The following is a 20,121-nucleotide window of genomic DNA, read 5'->3' as shown; positions in this document are numbered from 1 at the left end:
AAAACCGGCCCCATGCACGTACGCACACCGGAACCGCATACCGCATGTCTGCTAATTGCACGGGCCAAGATTCAAAGATAACCCGTACACGACCCGGTTAATGTTACTGTCGGGGTTCACTGTACGCCTCGGGAATGATCCCGACCTGAAGGGGGAGGGATCGATACATCTGCTACGTTATTGAAAGAAAAGCAAATGGTTTGCCCACCTCGATGGTAGATGATTGCAACATTTTATACGGTGGCCACAGCGGTATGTTGACAAACATGCCTTTGATGTACACTTGCACGGAGTTTTCTGATTAGTTTACTTAAACTACCGGGCGCCTCCATCGGAAAGGCAATTTAGGAGTAAAAGTAAATAAAATACATTCCAAGCATAATATCGAATGGTAATTAACTTTTTAATAAACATTTATCCTTCTTCTTACTTATTGCCAAACACGTTTTATTTATTCTTGTTTGTAATTGATTTATGCAGTATAATTGCTTTAGTTTAAATATATAAAATTTAATAATTTTATTTTTAACAATATTGAGCATATAATATATCAAGTAGTAACCATTTTTATTTCATAAAACACAACTTTTAATGGACACGAGGACTATTATTTCGGAAAAAATTGGTCAATTGTTCAAATATAATGACATTCTATAATTTTAGATTTATTATATGCGATGGAAAATTAAAGTTTAATTTTGAAGTTTAAATAGGACACGGAAATATATCAATAATTGTCTAAATCATACCATGCACATATTAAAATTCCCTTTCTAAAGCATCTACAATAAAATACACTCGAGAATAAATGCCAACGGCACCCCACTAATCGATTAATGTCAGCCATTTTATCAATAATCTCCGTCACTCAATGTCTGACCCCTGGCTGTAATTTATGGCACGTTTGCCAATCACTTGTTTCATCCCGTTCGCTATCGCCCTAACCGAAACTGTAAAACTAAGCTCGAAATCTTCACAACAAAGAGCGTGGTCCGGCCAATGGTTATACTGCTGTTAACGACACTAACAAACTTTACCTCGACGGAGGCTCGTTTCGTCTAATAGCAAAGCAAATCGGTACAATCCCCGTACATGTGCGAGTGTGCGGTCGAACTGTGGATCAAACTGAATGCAACTGGGTCGGCACAAATGCACCTCCAACGGGCGAGGAAACGGATGCATATTAAGCTCGCAAGGGCTTTCGATCGCCTTTCTCGGCGCTCGGCTCGTTGATTTAACTCGTACACCGTGTGCCTGCAGAAGTCTTTTGAGGTTAGAGGCGAGAACTTATCCACTTCCTTGTCTGGGTACTAACCATCGGTAAATGTCACCTTACGTGCTGCAACAGTCATACAATACAGTGTGTAACAAATCGGATGTCGAATGTTTTCGTACATTTTATTCGTTAAATTATGGTATTTTAATAATAATATAATAATTGTCATATAATAATAATAATTGTGATAATTGTGTCACTATTATATAATAATTGTGTTAATATTATCAACATGCCATTATTATCAATTAATTAAAATCATTTATTGCTACTGGCTACATACAAAAAATATTGATTCGCACTAATTGTTTAAAAAAAATTGTCGTACAAGGGGAATATTTGGCAAACAAAATCATCATGTAAAAACTTTGCTATTACACAACATACAAAAAATCTATTGAATTAAATTTATTAGCAGTTAATTATTTGCTTGATAATTCGAATTAGGAATGAAATTTATATTTTTAACAGCAACAGCGAATCTTGTGCAAACCACTGTTCATCACTTTGTAAATGCTACATCCGGAAACACTGTTTCTTATCGCTTATCACAAATTTAACCAACACCGACATCAAACGTAGTCGCCTTGTTCGGTTCGAGCAACATTACACACCGGTCGTATCGGTCACTCACCGACACCGACGGTGGCACTCTCTCGCTCGCATCGGTTACGCTTCTCCGTTCTAGGGATATTTATGTACCCGCCCATCGCATCGGCGACCACGGGCCGGCACGGGACGAGGGGGCATAAAAGGTGCGATGTATGTTGTCACAGAGTTTCCTTCGCTCGCTTATCGGCAGACCCACTCGATTAGGTGCCGCAGCGGGGTGACCTCCCTGTATTCCGTCACATTAGTCACCGGCAGCCGCCCAACGGTACAAAACCGTACGCGTACGAATGTTTGTGAGCTCACGCGCTTGAAGACACCCGCCGAGGTCTCTCCCCCTTTCTTACCCCGAACACACGGAGAAGATAAGCGAAAATGCCCAGCAGGAAGTATCGGAAGGCCGTGGCGGTCGTCACCAATCGTGGCCAGTGTTAGCCAGCCATCGATAACGGGCAGATGGGCAAATTTCCAGTGCAGTGTTACCACCTAAGCTTAGGGGTTTGAGTGCCGGAATTCTCGTGGTGCGACAGTGGAAGCTGCACTTTAGCGCAAACGCATCGAGCCTACTCACGCACGATCGATAGTTTGCGTGCGGAAGCGTTCCGTTCTTGAGTGTTCGATCTCCGATCGACCGGAAAGGCCGCTTAGGTGGGCGTAGTGCCCTGGGTGGGTAAATAAATGCTGTGTGGTTAGCGCTGCAAAACCCGTGTGAAGTGACCCCCTTGGCGTGGAGAACGCAAAGGACCAGTAAGACACACCGCCGTGTGTGTCAGCGCAACAGGGTGCAGAGGTGTGCTTCCGCTGTATCGCTGCACGAGAACATGACCACACATATATTCAACATCGTCGTCGTTGGGGATGGTGCGGTCGGCAAGACTTGCCTGCTGCACGCCTACACGGACAAGTCGTTCAAAAACTTCTACGAACCAACGATGTAAGTGTACGAAACGGTGCTCACGATTACCGCTAACATCATTGCACTTTTGGGTTTCTTTTTCATCCCCCAATTGCCCCCGTACCCATCGAATGTTTGGACCGCAGATACGATAAGGAGTCAATTGAAATGATACTCGATGGTCAGAAGTACACCATCCAGCTGCACGATACGGCCGGCCAGGAAGAGTATGACAAAATCAGGCAACAGTTTTACAAACGGGTAAGCAGCACTGTATCGCTTAGGTGTTGGACGGGAAATGTGTCGGTAAAGGTCAGTTAAGCATATCTGAGTGAGTCGGAATGGAATGTGGCTTGATCATGAGTCATTGGCAAGTTTTTCTATTAAAAAAACAATTCTTCTGATTAATTTGTTTTGTTAAATAACTTTCTACAGTTGGTAACTAAAGTTTACGATCACTTGTTTTTTTTTTTCGATATGATATGTCACACAGGACTGTTTGAAATTACACCAGGACGATTCATTCGCTACAGTACTAAGCATTCTGCTATACATTTTTAGCCCCTAGAGAAATATACATTTTCTTGCGTGTGCAGATGTCAATTTCGGAAGCCTCCGTTGCTTAGTCATGAATTAGTCGACAATGATTTGAGACACGCACGAAATATCAGGCCATTATAGAGTTCAGTAAATATAATAGTTTATATAGCTATAAGCAACCTAAAGTGATCAACTATGTTGTAGGGTAGCTCTGGTTTGGTTATGGTTTTGAAATAATAGACTACTCTTTAATGATACGTATTATAATTTTTTTAAATATCCTAGAGACAAATTCGTTCCTCTTAAGGTGGGACTCATCATTATCATCATATATATACGCCATACACTGTATAGCCAAACATGTTAATTGTAACACAAAAGTAACAGTTGTTTGTTGGTTGTCGTTGTGAAAGAGGTTAATTGATTAGGTTAAATAAGGTTAATAACCCCAGTTTTTACATGCCAGTGGTTATAGGAACAACCAAGCGAAGATCAGCTGCAATACTTAAACATTTGTTGTAAGTTTTGGCATGCGCAATTTAACACATTTGTCTTCACTTTATCACTTTTCCTAAAGCGGAATTGGTACTACCGGTGCCAATTAGATCCGATAGTCCATAAATTACGCATCCGGACCAGCATGCGAGATGGCTGCACGTATTGCAATCAACCGTTTGTATATTTGTATCATGCACATCCTGCATTATGGTTGATAACAGCGTGGTACTATCTTGCTGAGACTTGCTTCGCGATAGGCTTATCCATATCGATCGTCATTTTATAGCAGCAGCAGATTTTACACGTATATTGATTCATTTCCGAATCCGAAGATTGTAAATTCCGAATTCCGAAGATTGTAAACGTTTATCTACATGCCATTTCACACGATTAAGTATTATACAACAGTAACGTTGTTTATTTTACAACCAATTCCCAATAATTAATAGCTTCTTATTATTTCCACTATAAGCGTTAGGTTGGTGTAAGCGTATAAGGGTTTGGTAGTGTATTGGTAGCGGCGCCGGGTTTTCACACGAACGGACCGGACCAAAATCCCATTCGGACCGATCTCCCGTACGCAGGACAGACTATTAGGCTATGGGTAAATAAAGTCAATGAAAGTTAGAAATGACAAGCCTTAGGCCTTCTGAAGTTGTTGGGCCGATAAAAAAGATAAGAGTTAGGTGTTCATAACATTATTCACACAATCAGTCAGAATATCAATTTATAGGTTTAATATGAAAAACTGATGATATTTGAGCTAGCTTAAAGGTAATTTTCATAAACAAGACGTTCACATTCATATTAAACGACGAAAATTTCTTATCATTAGCCGAAAAATACGTTTGGTATATACAAAACTGCAATGTCTTTTTATTAAAAAAAAAAGATTAAAAAGATGTCAATACATCCTTCACAGCGCGATCAAAATATTCTCATCGTATGTCACTATAGTCAGCCGAGAGTAGTAGTTGTTTGATGCGCAATAAGCATCAATATCTAAGCTCTCAATAAAGGTGCAAATGGTAACAGCAGTGTTAAAGAGGTGGAACAAAACCTCTCAGCTATTCAAGTGGCAGAAGTAACGTAAAACATGATGAGTGCTCTGCGTGTATATTATCATACGAGCGCAGGAACTCTATTTTTTGCTTTGATGCTCAGAAAACCTCACGCATATATTGAAGCAAGCAAAAACCACCTTCAAAATATATACAACAACCAGCAACGTTACATAAAAACACAATTGGCAAGTGTCTCTACGAATGCGTACAACATACCGACATCAAACACAGCATATCGGGGCAGTGATGTCTCATGTATTTTCCACAGAATCGGTGCTCAAAATTGCAAAAAAAAACCCTTTGATGTATCTAGCTTTGAAGCCTAAGCTGTTGAATCTAGTACTGCATATCATATTTTTGTGTTACATTAAATTAGTTAACTGCTATAGTATCGATAACGCATCTATCTCTCCCACAGGCACATTGTTTTCTCCTATGCTACAGTATAGACAACAGAATTTCATTCGAAAATGTGTCCACTAAATGGATGCCCGAGATCAAAACGGACCCGCCCGTTCCAATCGTACTGCTGGGTAAGGATCCGTAATCCATTAGATCTAAATATATTCCGATAACAATAGACGATTAACACCATGCTCACTGTTGTGCCAAGGTACCAAGCTGGATAATCGGAAAGGAAAAACCAACGAGGTGTCGACGGGTGAAGGCGAACGGTTAAGGCGCACAATCAATGCGAACTCGTTCGTGGAATGTTCCGCAAAAAGCAACCGCAACGTGGAGCTAGCCATCGAGGAGAGTGTACGAGCCTGTCTGGCGGGTGTACCAGAACCGGAACCGGACGATAATTGGGCATTCTTTCAGGGGTTTGATTGTTTCGGGTGTCTGGCATGACTAGAATGTTTACCGCCGTGCTTGGAGTGCTGCTTGCGGTGTGGTGATGTGTGCCGCTCTTCGGATGCATGAGACTGATTCGATCCGATGCAGTAACGACTGTGACACGGCACCTAAAGGATGAATTCGAGTGCACCAACGGGCACGGTTGAAGGTGGAAATCCTACCCCCTTGATCAATTGCATTACTATAAATTATCTTCTTTGTTCTCATATCTTTTTTGTTGAAGTCATGCATTTCTAAATTACCATTTTATCAAGATTATAAAACAAACACTGTTCCTACTATGCATTGTACATCTACGCTACAGCAATGAGCTCAAATTGTTTGTCTTAAAATTAATTATTAAACAAATGTTATATTGCTTAAAAATAAAGAACACAAAAAGTGCATGATCGGATGTCTCCATCTTTGTTACCCAAAAACCTACCCTGTATGAGCTTAACGACGCAACAACAGTAACACAAACTAACCTTAAAGTTGTTTAATTTGAATTTATTCGCTTGCTTACTAACCTAGTACCGACAGTCTGAAGTATGTACATAGTGTTGTTAATTTCAATAACCTTACCTAACCGACCTCTCTCAACGTTGCTCAACCATTCTCTTCTCTTACACAGGCGAACAATATTTCAGATATTTATATTCAAAAAAAAAAAAAAGCAAACTATACTTAAGTCACACATAGAAGAAAAAAAAGGAGCTGCAAATGTTGGTTCACCAGCAGCAAACTGCCAAAGGCTCATGGAAGAAGCACTAATGTCAGCAAACAAAATAGTAATAAGCATGAAAAATATCGTCATTAATGAAAGAGTTTACTTAATATCGTCAAACAATGTTTACAGAAGCATAGCAGTAATGATCATTAAGTAAAACAAAATAAGTAGAAAAATTACATTACTATTATGGTAAATGTTCGAAGTTCAATTTCTGCTGCCATTGCCGAGTGAATTTCAATTTGTTAAACCAATGCCAATATAGAACGAGTGCTCACGATGGGAGAAAAAGAGCAGAACAACTTAACAGCAGCTACTAGTTGGCAAAACACGGGGTTTGTTTTGGATTTCCGTACTACGTTGAACATATTGACCAGTCGCCTTCAGTTGAACGAGTGCCCTAAGCTATGCAGTTGCCACTTATCCTGACCTATATTTACATGTAACGTCGGTTTACCCGTTTTTGGGGCGATATTATGGTCGCATCACCGTAGATCGGTGAGCCGTGCGAGGTACCGCTTGTGTTGAAATCATGACTTAGATTGCCTGCAGAGAATGTGAAGAGAAAAAAAAAACAGAATTATGCTCAGTATGTTAGGATAAAAGAAAAATACTACTAGAATTAATATCATCACAACTACGTTGCTAAATGCTGTACATGTTGATACGTTGTTTTGGAGAATTATTTACTTCACAAACCGGTGAGCAAACTAACGAATGAATAAATTTCGTGTTAAACAAAATGAATCCAAAAAGGATCGTTTTTACCGAATTGTGTAAGTGGGGCTCGGCAGCATAGTGTGTAACTGCAATTATTACGAAGCATTGCTTCCTGGAAGACATCAAGCGAAACAGAAATTAAATTCCATTTTTAGCAACTTTGCAAGCACTTCCCACTAAAATCCAATAACGTCCGATGGCAAAGTTTGCCTTTAAATGCAATTACCTGATACGTAAGCATATTCAAGATACGTCAGCAGTGGCCCCCCCTTCCCTGCATAACACAACTTACAGCAACCAAAGTGTTTGCAAAAACATCGGCCAGATTTTCGTTCGCCTTGCTTCCAGGCGAATGGTACGTTATCGTCCCCGCGCGTTACGGCTAACACCCAACTTAAGGATGCCTTCGGTACCGGTTTGAAGTAGTACAACAAGGTGGAACCGATGAATCTTCACCGTGCACAGCGCTCCGCGCTGGGTGCTTGTGTTTGTTGTTTGGTTTAGAAAATAAATTGAAGCGAGTAAATATTTTCCGCTACCGCATGATGTGTTGCTGCTGAGTGGCGCGTGTTTGATGCCGAACCGAACTAACCAGACCCACGTACGCCACTCCCGGGACAAGGTACGTGTGTAACGCAAGGCTCGCCCCCCCGCCCTACATGAATCCCTTCGATGAAGGCTTGAAAAACAAATACGCCAGACAATCGGGTGGCCTTGATTTCACGTTCCGTCCATTTCACACAGTCTCCGCGGGAGCGATTTGGTCGCTTGAGACTGCAAAATCTAATGCCAACGTGGCTGAGGGTCCTGTCGCAGGCTAAGCAGTGCGGGTGCTGCGGGGGCTTTAAGTATTCAGCGTGTGTGCGACGTTTAAATCTTGTTTGCTGCATGCGTGAGTGGAGAGGACACGTAGTCCTCTCCTGCGTGTCTTCACGATACGGCCCCCAGTAGGCGTTGATGGGATGGTGGGTGGGTCCATTCGTTTGCCATTAGTATCCGGCCAAGCCGGCCAAGTTTAGAAAGGCCCTCTAATGTGCACTTATTATGGTACTCCGAAAAATTATGGCACCAATCTCCCGACACTTTACGACACAGGACGTGACTTTAATATGAATACGGCAGACCGTGGTCTAACGTAACGTCCTGCCGTACTGGATATTGCCTTGTACGATCATTAAACTGTTCTAAAAATACCACACAGCAAACATAACTATCGTTTTCAAACCAAAAAACGGCTATTTTTTCACCGCTCCTTCAAAGCAGGTTGAAAGCGATTAATTTCCATTGCCTTTTCTCGCTACGTAAAGGTTAATGTTTAACCCACAGTTAAATGGCTCTAAAAGTGTACTGCCTAGTTTTATTTGCGTTCGAAGCACTCAGCAAAAAAAAAACTAAACCCATGAAACGCCGCACACAACAATTGAATAAAGCGACACATATCCTGTTGGCATAAATCTCCGATTTCCTTTCGCACGCAATCGCCAGTCGCAAAGTGCTCTGGGCACCGGTGGAAAGTGTTCCGCGTACAACAGTGCCGCGCACGGTCACAACACCGTGCCGCACAATGGCGAAAACGCGCTTTCACGCTTCCACCGGAAGGTGTAACCGTATGTCATCAAAATCCAATCAATCAAATTTTACCACAAACTATGGCCAGGGACGCTGTTCGCCTTGGTCGTGGGGCTGTAAATCACGCACCGCCACTGTCAGGAATGTCAGTATATTGGAGGTGTTTCGGATGGGCGGGGACCACCGCCAACAAATGGCAGAGCGTAACACTGCATTCCTTGCTTTGCGGAGATCACGGCATTCTAGTATGTGGCATTCGTTGCGCATTGTGTAGTACATACTTTGGCCACATATCGAATGCCGCCCTGCCAGCAGTAGAGGTATTTTCTATCGACTACTTAATCATGTAGCGCAGTGGTCGGCAAAGTACGGTTCGTTGGCACTTTTAATGTGGTTCTTCGTCGAAAATGAGCCATCTCAAGCTAGCCTGGCTGGAATTCAATCTAAAATTGAAGATACTTTTGAGCTTTATTGGCAATTCTCACGGGAATAGTTCAATAAATCCTGCATATGGTTAGAATTTTCCTTCAGTGCAATGAGAACTTGGAATACCTGCTGTCAATTTGTCAACCGATGGACAAATGTCACACTCATTAGTGTATAAAATGGATTTCATTGTGGTTTCAAATCTCATGTCAATGTTGATAACGTATTTCAATAGTCTTTAAAAGACCTAGACTAGTAATTTAAACAATCTTTGGGTTTAAATATTATTTTTAAGTTATGGAAAAAATAAATTTCTTAAAGAACTTGTTTGAAATGCTCTAAATTTGGAATAAATTTAAGTAGTAAAATTGCACCTTTAGTTAATTCAATTCCATTCCTTACTCTCTTGTACATTTATAATATTTAACTATTTCTTTCGAGCGAGTTTGTCGACCACTGATCTAGGCGTACTTGAAAAGCCGCTTTTCACAACAATCAACTCCGGAAGGGAAAGATTGGTAAACCATTTGCAAAAAAAACCGGATACCGGATGCCTTTGGTCGAGGTTGACATTCGTTTCACACCCTCACAGCTAGTGCGGTTGTGAGTGCGGAAAAGCTTTCAGGTCTTTTATTTTCGCTCGCGCACCGGTCTTACCATACCCATCTCAACGGTGCGGTGACGGTTAAGCGTACTGATCTCGTCGGTCATACACAGAAGAAAATGTTCCAAAGTTTCCGCGACCACATATCAGCGAAACGTCAACAAACAAAATGAAATATGTAGATTTTCAGGTCGGGGGTTGTATTTTTTTTTTTTTGTGTGTGGGAAAAAAAACCAACCAAACGATTTCTTTACCTCAAAAAGATCCCGGGATAGAAAAAGAAACACACTCACAAAGGCTTCCGGAAGAAGAACTTTGGGTGCAGACATTAGGCAAAGCGCACATCGCCGATCCCGCCGAAGGTTGTTTCCTTTTGCCGAAGCCGAAGGAAACGTCTCTCCGTGCATGCTAAATATATCAACCGATGTGTCACGTAACAGGAAGGACAAAAGTACACTTCCTGTACCAACTACTGGTACCACTTGGCGGGCCGGTCTGTAACCTTCCATCCACGACACCTCCCGTGCGTACAGTTGCGTGCGAACTGGAAAGGGTCGGGCAGGAAAACCGACTCGAAGAAGTGTACTTTTGTAAGAAAAAAAAGAAGGTAAATACAAATGTTTTCCCTCCTAGTGCTGTAACGGACACGCACCCGTCACGTTTAGGTCCAAAAGGAAATCCACAGCACACACACACACACGCACACGCGGGAAAGGCATTTGAAATTCAAATGTAAACGAAACATAAATGACAAAAATCAGTGCACACACACACACACACTGTTTGTCGTTGTTTTTTTTCTTTTCTTTGGGTTTTTTTTTGCCCTCGTGTCAAATCCTTCCGGCAGATACATTCTCCAACATGCTCAACACCCAGCACGTACGCAACCGCCGTGGATACGCAGTTTGGGAACGCGTCAGAAGCACACACACGCAATGCGCCAAACATGGAAATTCTAAACAAATAAATAAGTAAAAGCAAAAGGAAAATTATAACCAACAAAAGGCATAGGAAACGAAAAAAAAAAAACGATTGCCTGACGTCGACGGACTACCGGATGGTGTAATTGGTTTTATCAAGTGTGCTCATTTTACATCGATAGCACTGATTAGGCAAGTTTCGCTCCTAACGCTATCTTAAACAACACACACCCGAACCGAAACGTTCCTTCTTCTTGGGCTTTGATCATCCGTACGTAACGTGGCCTCGGGCGGTCTGCATCCAGTACGCGTAAGCCCTGAGAGTTGCTAAATGAATAAAGCTGCCGTGAAGAGAAACATTAACAAGAAAATAGAAACGAGCGTTACGGTAAAATTGTTTTCATCATATTAACCATCCCTCAAGCCATCTCCGATGTTTATTCTTCGGAGTTTTTTTTTTTATTCAGGCGCTTGATGGATGTTTACGATAGTAAACAAATTATCTTTCACTTTGCATAGTACAGGAAAGCATCCCCAGCAGCGACAGCACGTTAAATAAATAGAAACAAACAACAGAACGTCTCACAGATCACAGAAAGTGGCCTCTGTTTGCCACTGGACACAGCTTAGTAAAAATGTTAAATTACCCTATTAAATTTTCGATGAACGATCAATTGCCCCCCAAACCATAGTGGCGTTTAAGGCGATCCTTAATCAAATGAATGCTCGTTTATGAATTTGTCAAGCATGCAATCAACTTGCTTGTAATTTCCTGGCCTTTGTGCAGCCACACACTCAGCCACGTGTCCCGACTATGTCGCCATGGGTCAACGGTCAATAGGGGTGTGCCAACCCACCCACGAGTGTGTGTGTGTGTGTGTACAACAAATCAAATTCCACACCAGCAACGACAACCCGTCAGAGCACAACACAAAAAGGGACAAAACGGCAACCATTCTCTGTTGTCTGTGGTGTTCTAGGGTTCGAATGTGTTAACGCCTCCACTAACGAGATCGAAGCCCCCGAAACAAGAATGCCCCCACCGAGTGGTGGTGGTGAATGGTGGGACGGATGGGAAACATTTTAATTTATACTCAGTTTTATTTTACAACCAACCGCGTAATGCACTGGCCGGTACGGGCAGTACAACCGGGAGGTGTGTGAACGCAAAATATAGCATTCATTTTTCATGTCCATCCCGCCACCACAATTGGTCAACACGCTTTGCTTCAGCAGCAGGACGAAGCTCTGTCTTTTGTTTTTACAACTCCTGAAAAACCGGTTCTTATCGCTTGTTTCGGGGGCGGCTGTGTATAATTTCGCGATCGTTTAAGGGCTGAAAGAAAAGCCATTGTAAGAATGGGGAGGGCAACGAGAGCATCAGCTACTGTACACGGGCCACGGGAGAAAATTATGACCCGAACGCCCCAAAAATCCATACGAAACGGTAAGGAAGGAAGATATGGACAGTACGAAATATGGGTTGGCCCACTTCCTTAAATGCTCGTTTTGGACATATTTTCTCGTTTCCTGTGTACGCTTTGTTCTCCGTTTGTTGTTGAAGTCCACACTTCCACAGCACCTTGAATATCCCGGTCGCATTGCAGGGTTTTCAGGCTTAAGAGTTAAAGTGGAACACCATTTCAGGGGTCTTTTTAAGTTGAAGTAAGATATGTAGAGTTAGTTATGGAATTCTACAACCGTCCTCAACTTTTTGGAGTTTATAAGCTTTAAAAACAATCACAGATTTATCAGTCACCATTATCTAGAAATAACTTCATTTCAAAGATTCACAGTGGGAAATGCATTCCAGAAAGTTCAACTCTGGAAAGAAAATCCAGCCATAAGTCTACCGTTTGATGTCGAAAACCCTGCAAGTGCCTACGTCAAGATTTGTTTTGTGTGTGCTTTCTGCTCCCCTTGTTCCTGTGTCTACCAGTGTTAAGCCGATGCAATAATTTCTATATTCAATTTTCAACACCCGGCGGGCAACGTAAGACAGTGTGGGGCAAACACGCAGAACCTTATCGTGCATATAATTTAATGAACCCCAAAGTGGAGAGTGTGGAGAAAACTAACAACAAAGGGTATTTTTTGTTGTACAACACAACAGAAAACATAATTCTTCATCAGTGCAGGACAAGCTTAAGGAAGAAAAAAAAACAGCAAAGGGATGAAACAACAATTAGCACCTAATGGAAGATTCGCGATTAAAAAAAAAAAAGGAATCATGAATACGTTTGGCCAGATTTTATGTAATTTGGTTTTTTGGGCAAAACGGGATAACGGCGCACTAACGATCGTTGTGACTAATTTATGCCCCGGGCCTATCTTCAAAAAGGTAATCGGATTAAATGCACCTACATTTCATTTCGTTTCACAGCAAGGGTTGAACTGTACACCTTTCCTTGCAGGAAGAATGAAAAAGCGGAAACTCCCCAACAACAAAAAAAAAACAATAGAAAACGAAACAGACATAAATTTGCCCAAGCTTTTTAAACATAATTTCTTGCATGTACCGGGGAAAAAAAGCTTAAACTCTTGCTTTTTTGTTTTCTTAAACCCCGAAAGGGCTTTCCTAGTATCAGGACCCTCTCAATGCGGAAGTGGAAATGGAAGTGGAAATGGGAACGAGACCCACCACCTATACCGTCACCACCACTTACCTTGAGAACTGCTAAAGCTATGCCCGGTGCTACCGCCGGCGAATGGTGACGATGACTGTAGATTACTGCCGCGCTTCTCTAATGGACTAGCAAATGGACCGCCGCTTATCCTATTATCATAGGATGATAAATTGTGCTCATTTTTAAATGGCGAGTGTACTGTCGGTTTTTTTTTTGTTGGAGAACGATAAAAAAGAAATTCATAAGAAAATGGAAAGAAAGCAAAAGCCGATGGTTAGTAACGGTGTGTAAATTGGAAAACACTTCGGACCGGTGGACCGGTGCCAGTGGAAACGTTTACAACGGTCAACGGTGAAAGCTTTCTGGAGGCTTCTCACACTTCCCGGTTTCCAGCTTCAGGCACTCGAACCACCACCACAGGGCAGTGGTGGCTTCGTGCTTTACGGTGCTAAAGGAAGCGAATGATTTGTTTTGCAAACGTACCATTTCCGTTCACGACCGTCTTCTGTCGCTGGGGAAAGCAGAACACAATGACTGCAAAGAGAAAGCGAGAGAGAACGCAAAAGACAAGTCGGTAAGAAATTAGCTGCTATTTCCCATTTCAACGTAATTAATGGTGTCGCGGTGCTCGGTACCGGATGCTCTGTGTTGCTGCTTGTGACGCGATTTTTTAATTGCCACTAGTAGGTATATCGGGCAACGTAGCACGGGATGCGGTATTTATACACCCAACTGAAACGCTACTTTCGGATGTAAAGCTTAAAGAGTTGGTAAACGGAAATGGAATCCCAACTTACCCCAAACTGTCGCTGCGAGCACCGTCACAGCGGAAATGAGTAGACCAAAGTTGCTCACATAATTTACCAACAAATCGGGCGTGCTGGTGAATGGTTGTGTGGCACACTTTCTGGGAGCCATTGGTGAATTGATCGGTACCTAAAAAAAACGTGTGGTTGTAAGACCATTAAAACATCATTCGTTTTGTATAGTCTTTTAGAGCAATGCGAAGCTTACCCTAACATTCTGCAACGTAAGTGGTGAGTTAACCAGCACCGCCAAACTGTCGGCCCATTCATCTTTGTAGTTTGCTAGCAGTTCGAGCCGGTACTCGAGCATTCCCGGTTGCTTTTGCTGTTGGCGAATGGCTAGCGCGGCCGGATCGGATGAGGTCACCTCAACCTTCTGCAATATCCGATCAAGCCCTGCGATCATGAGGCTTTGCTTGTTGATTTGATCCACCGCGATTGCTTCCGGTTCGATGCGCACCGCTGGTACCATCTTCAGCGTGGACGTATCGGCCAGTCCGGAGGAGAGAAGACGCACCTCCAGCTCCAGCGTGTACTCGTTCGTCTTGATCACATTCGCGACATCGTCCAGTGTGGTCACAAGCTGTATGTTGCAGCTGTACGCACCGATCGTTGGATCGTACCCAGGTAACACTTTGAAATGCTTCAACAGATCAGGAGCTCCTTGGCGTACTACTAGCTTACACGCGAACAGTCCACCGAACGATCGTTCGACTTGCTCCCGACAGGTGGATACATTCATCGCAATCACGTTAACCAGCTTGTCTACCTGCATATGATTCTTAATCACCAAGTGTCCCCGGTACGAATTCCCGTTGAAGATGTCATAGCTTTTGAAGAACTCAATCCGATCCGCTTCCAGTACATCCACGTTAAATGAAATACCACCGTGGCGACGATCACCGTGACGAATTGTTACCACATCTTCAGTACTTGTGCCACTCGTGGCTGAAGAACTGCCGAGTATTTGGGCGACACCGGTTTTCGGGTCTATCTTCACCAACGACTCATCCGAACTGCTCCAACGCGCATCCGCACTGACCAGTGGCGAACTGAAGCATACGACATCTCCGACAGCAAAGACACCTCGGCCAGGGAATACCAACCCACCCGATTCTTCGCCTACGACCAGCTTAAGGAAATCTTCACCAAACTTTACACCTGTCTGATCGCGCAAGGCCACCACCATCATGTCGGAAGTTTCGCGTATCAGCTGGAGTGCCACACTATAATTACTGCCGGTGGTGATCAGCACGTTACCGCGCTTGGAAAGTTTATGCTTCAGGGCCGACACGTCCTCCAATCCGTGGGAAAATTCATTGCCGAGACTGTCGTGTAGTGACACCTTCAGGGAAAAACTGAATCCTTGCGGGATACTATTTTCGATGCGTCTCAACTTAACTGTTCCCGGTTGCAGAGAGGCCATAATGTAATGCACCTGCTTTACCTCCAGCGGTATCGTAAGCGACTGGTCCTGGGAGGATGCAATCACCTGTACGCGTCCGGTGGTTTCACCGCTCTTTACCAATCCATCGCGCGTGACTTGAAGCACACCGCCGGATGAAGTTTCGCTGTCCAGGTGATACACAGCATCGTCCAGATTTGACTTTAGCTGAATCGTAGCTTTCGGTGGCAGGAGAATGGAATCGTAACGGATCGCTTTCGGAGCCACCAATTCCAACATTCGGAACACCGTCACGTCCGATTTGGCGGTCAGCTTCAACCCGTTCGGTGTTACGAGCGTCACGTGCAGAGTCGCTCTACCGGGAGCCAATGCCTTGACGCGCATTGCAATCGCATCACGGGCCAGATACTCGACCGCGACATCCTGGAACACGCCGCGCACATCTAGCACATCGGTATGATCAGTAGACCAACGGATCTGTACGTTCTCCACCGTACCGAGCACTAGTGGCGAGATGTTCGGCACTGCCCACACGTACGCAGGCATTGTAGCGCCCGCCTGAATGCGCTTCAACGGTGTCCGCAACTCGATCGCATCCAGCGGAATCACCTGTATGGTGATGGTGTCCTCGGAAAAGACGATCTGTGTTCCGGTGGTGGGATTAACGCCAACGCATCGACCCGTAACTTTCGAACGACCGATTTTAAGTCCGCTAGCATAGTTTGATTCAACATCTGCAAGGAAAAACATAATGATTGAACAAGCTCCAAGAATATCCCAGAATCCATATAAAATGCGATAGTAACTTACCAATAATGTCCACATTTTGTACACTGTAAATGATATTGGTGTCCGGTGTTGGACCTCCTTTGCTATAAATTTGTAGCGTACTACCTACGAGGATCGTCGCATTGCGTGGTAGTAGCATCAATGGCGGAAACACCTGAACTGTTGCCGGTGCACTTGTAACCCTTTCCTTCCCGCTTCCAGAGCTAACGCTGAACTTTGTTTCACCCAGCTCCATACCGGTCACGTGGTAGCGAATCTCTCCAACGCCCAGCTGCGATTGACTGCCGAGCGCTAGATTCAGCACGGTAGGATTGTACACCTCCGTTCGAAGATCATACAATTCCAACCGATCGCGCTTAATCTCCAGCAACCGATCGTTACTATCGTACAACCGTACGATCGCTTCAATCTGTTTCGTTTTCTCGACACGATCCGGCGATAGTACGGTAATTCGTCCCACCGTCACAACCGACACGTGCAGGAAGCTCGATTCCGTACTGAGACATTGGTCCGTTATTTCCAGCTTTACCTCGCCGACCTTTCGTGGAGCAATGACTATCTGCCGCGTAGTGCCATCGAATTGGACCGACACGATGCCCGCCTCAGACGCTTTAATGTCGTAAAATCCACTACCCTGGGCCACCTTAATGCGTTCCACCGAATCAGCGGTAAGGAAGAGCGTCAACCGATCGTACGGCAGCAGTGTGCGATTCACCGACACGAAGTTAAGCTCATTCTCAATCACCGGTTTCACGAGTGGAGATCCGGCCTTTTTCTGCACACCAAACGGTGGACTTTCCGGTTTAATCGCGTACCGTTTCAGTACATCCGCCCGATAATCCGTTACGATCGTCTTAACCTTCAAGCTCGCTTCCAACTCACGTGGCAGATTTAGCAGCAAATAATCTCGTCCCGGAATTTCGACACCTTCCAAACGTTCCACTTCCGACTTGTAATCATAATTCATCACTAGTGCTGTTTCACCAGGGCCCGTCGTCGAACCGGAAACCGTTTGCGTATCCACCGATGCAAACTTCCATTCTAACAGAAGCGAAGAAATGTTTGCCAGCTTACGATTCTGCACATCCAGCACCTCAATGTCGATCATCATCTGTTCCGCGTTATCTGCCGCTTTGACGTGCATCATTGAGTTACGACGCTCGAGCGGGCACCCCGTTTTTACCTTATCCGTCGTGATGAGATTGACGAAGCGTGGTTTCACACAGTACACCTTCGTCACGAACTCGGTCACGTACGGTACCACGTTCGGTGCGTTCAGTGTGTTAAATACCTCCAGCTTTAGCTCGTAGTCACCCAGCTTTTTGCAGAGCGCCCGTAGGATGTGCTTATCGTTGGAGAATCCGCTGCCCATCTCGGTTACATCGAGCGCTTTCCGGTCGTACACCAGCTGACGCTGCAGTTCCGCCTCCGAGTTGAAAATGTGCTCCGGTCCGTTGTAGTAGAATAGATTGCGCGATGCACCGATCGGTAGTACAACCTCATTCTCAACCGGATTCTCAATCGCTAGCTGCTCGAACACGTTCAAACTGACGTGATCGCTCAGCAGCTTGTCGAAGTAACGATACGTGATCTTCAAATTTGTCTGCCCAACCATGGTCGACCGCAGGTACATTATCCGACAAGCTCCATTAGCCAACGGATCTTCGTTTTCTTCACCAACCGTGCTAAACGTTTCCGTCATAAAGATGGGATTGCTAAACTCCAGCTCAAAGTGCAGATTGTCGCAGGAAGTAAATGGTTTCAGTGTACCGTTGTACCGTGCCCACAATCCTACGTGCAATCGAACGTAATCCTTCAGCACGGTTTCGAAGTTGTAACGCACCACTTCCAGCTTTATCGGGGGTAGAAACATCACCTGTGCCGTCACGTAAATCCTCACATTCCGGGACATTGCCACCTTAATCTGGGTAACTTTGGCCAGCTCGGTTTCGGTGGCCAAATCGGCAACACCTTTGATTTGATCTAAACGAGCCTCGGCTAATCCGGTCTGTGAAATGGCCACGACGTTCCCATCCTGTGAAGTCCAGCTGTAAGATCCATCACCTCCGGTAGCACTGAACTGGAGCTTCTGTCGGCGAAGGTTTGGATCAAACGGTAGGATCACTTCCGGTGGATTAATTGCCAATCGTTTGTACACAACCATTTCCGCTTTGGCCGAAAGCTAAGAAACAAATCAAAAGGAAGATGTTTAGTGTTACTGTTCCAATATTGTTTTAACAACTTTACTAACCTTTTCAAACTTGCCCGTTACTGGACTGCTACCGGTGGCAATCGTTTCACCAAAAATGCTACTTCCATTCGAGGTGACACGGAGCGGATAGAAGAGGGACTCATCGAACGTGGACTGGATCTTGTACTTTGCGCCGAGCGTAATTTGATGGTCATCGTGCGTGAACAGATTCAGCGCAATCTCGTGACTCTCTCCCTCGACCGTAACCCAATTATAGTGTGGTAGAAGATTAATCGTTAGCTTCATCGGATCCACCACCGTGAGACTTGCTTTCGGAAGTGTTGCCTTCGAGTTTGCCTCATCACTCACGGCGGCGTTCGTTTCATGCGGCACGTTGCGGTCGCGCAGCAGCACGAACGTTCGGCCAACCTGCAGACCCTTCGCAGCATTTCCACTCATACTGGCGAACGTTTCATGTTCGATCTCCAGATAGTACTGACTGTTCAGGGCAATTTCGTGTAGCTTCCCCTGCTTCAGCTGGAGCACCTTAAATTCGATGGTGTCTCCGGGCAGAATGTACACATCGCTCGGGTTCAATATAAGATTGGCCAGCACCATTATGTTTACGTCTACCGGTGGGACGTTAGAGTATTCGGCGTGCGGTAATCTTGCCGTCACCCGGGCTGATCCGGTGTTTATGCCCTCCAGCAGCACCATGTACCCTTGCACACCAGCCGCTTCAAGCCGTTCGATTGCTCGCGGTACCACATGGAATTTGCTCTCGGAGAAGGTAAGAAACCGTAACACCTGACTCCAACTACTATCGCCAGCACCACCGTGACGTGAATCGTGCGACCGATGGGATGCTATCTGCCAGTGGAACTCTATTCCCTCCAGCGTGGTAAACGCATTGCCTTGCGCATCTTGCGCCCACAGTTCGAAAGTTTCTGGTGCTTCCTCAAGATAAAGTTCCCGGGTAGTCGTAAGCACACCAAGCTGATCGATCACATCCAGAATCACATCGCATCGAAGTACTTCGCCGGTTACTAGATCCTCCGCAAGCACGATGGCAGTGTTGCGTCGCTTTTCCTTGTTGATGACTGTCACCACCACACGGTAGGAGCAATCCTCGTCGACGTCGTCATAGGAAGGTGTGATTTGGATTAGATCGAGTCGTGACGAAGTCCTAAAAATAAATCACGTAGAGAAGAAGAAGCAAATGATGCGGCTGTACGTAATATGCTAATTTCTACCCGTCTGACATCATACGTTCGAATTCTCTCCCACGAAGTACCGGTTTGTTTACCCGTGTGAGGTCACTCGAACCAAGACCCCCCGTCCCAGAGTACCTCACACAACTCCCTTTGAGCACCTGGTGCCAAGGTCCAAGGTTAATGATAATGCTGTCACTTACCACTTGAAGCATCCCTTCTCGACGACCTCAAGCGTGAAGTTCACGGAAATGTGGTCGAAGATGGGCAGTAAAACACGCGGATAGTTAAGCTTGGTGGCGGAAGCAGAGCGCGTGGCAGCAAAAAGCAACACCACGGCAAGCGTCAGCCCCAGCCAGGAGGGTTTCATTTTCTCTAAGCCCCAGGCTCACGACACTCCCGAA

At 44.6% G+C, this 20,121-nt stretch overlaps 2 protein-coding genes across 2 annotated transcripts; one reads left to right on the top strand and one right to left on the bottom strand.

Moving 5' to 3' along the window:
* Positions 1-2,706: 2,706 nt before the first annotated feature.
* On the top strand, positions 2,707-5,734 carry LOC128714953 (ras-like GTP-binding protein RhoL). Its single transcript, XM_053809835.1, has 4 exons — positions 2,707-2,819; positions 2,927-3,041; positions 5,301-5,415; positions 5,496-5,734. The coding sequence occupies exons 1-4, from the start codon at positions 2,707-2,709 to the stop codon at positions 5,732-5,734; spliced, it is 582 nt and encodes a 193-aa protein (XP_053665810.1).
* Positions 5,735-6,885: 1,151 nt separating this feature from the next.
* LOC128713367 (nuclear pore membrane glycoprotein 210) lies at positions 6,886-20,090 on the bottom strand. The gene is made up of 8 exons (XM_053808225.1): positions 19,921-20,090; positions 18,567-19,692; positions 16,337-18,497; positions 14,330-16,260; positions 14,113-14,251; positions 13,799-13,849; positions 13,355-13,513; positions 6,886-6,995 (listed from the first exon to the last, which is right to left on the bottom strand). The coding sequence occupies exons 1-8, from the start codon at positions 20,085-20,087 to the stop codon at positions 6,886-6,888; spliced, it is 5,844 nt and encodes a 1,947-aa protein (XP_053664200.1). The 5' UTR covers positions 20,088-20,090.
* Positions 20,091-20,121: the final 31 nt, after the last annotated feature.

This window comes from Anopheles marshallii, chromosome 3 (assembly GCF_943734725.1).
Source record: "Anopheles marshallii chromosome 3, idAnoMarsDA_429_01, whole genome shotgun sequence".
In the NCBI taxonomy this organism is placed as follows: domain Eukaryota; kingdom Metazoa; phylum Arthropoda; class Insecta; order Diptera; family Culicidae; genus Anopheles; species Anopheles marshallii.
The sequence above is the reverse complement of the archived record's forward strand: the minus strand, read 5'-3'. Positions and strand labels throughout refer to the sequence as shown.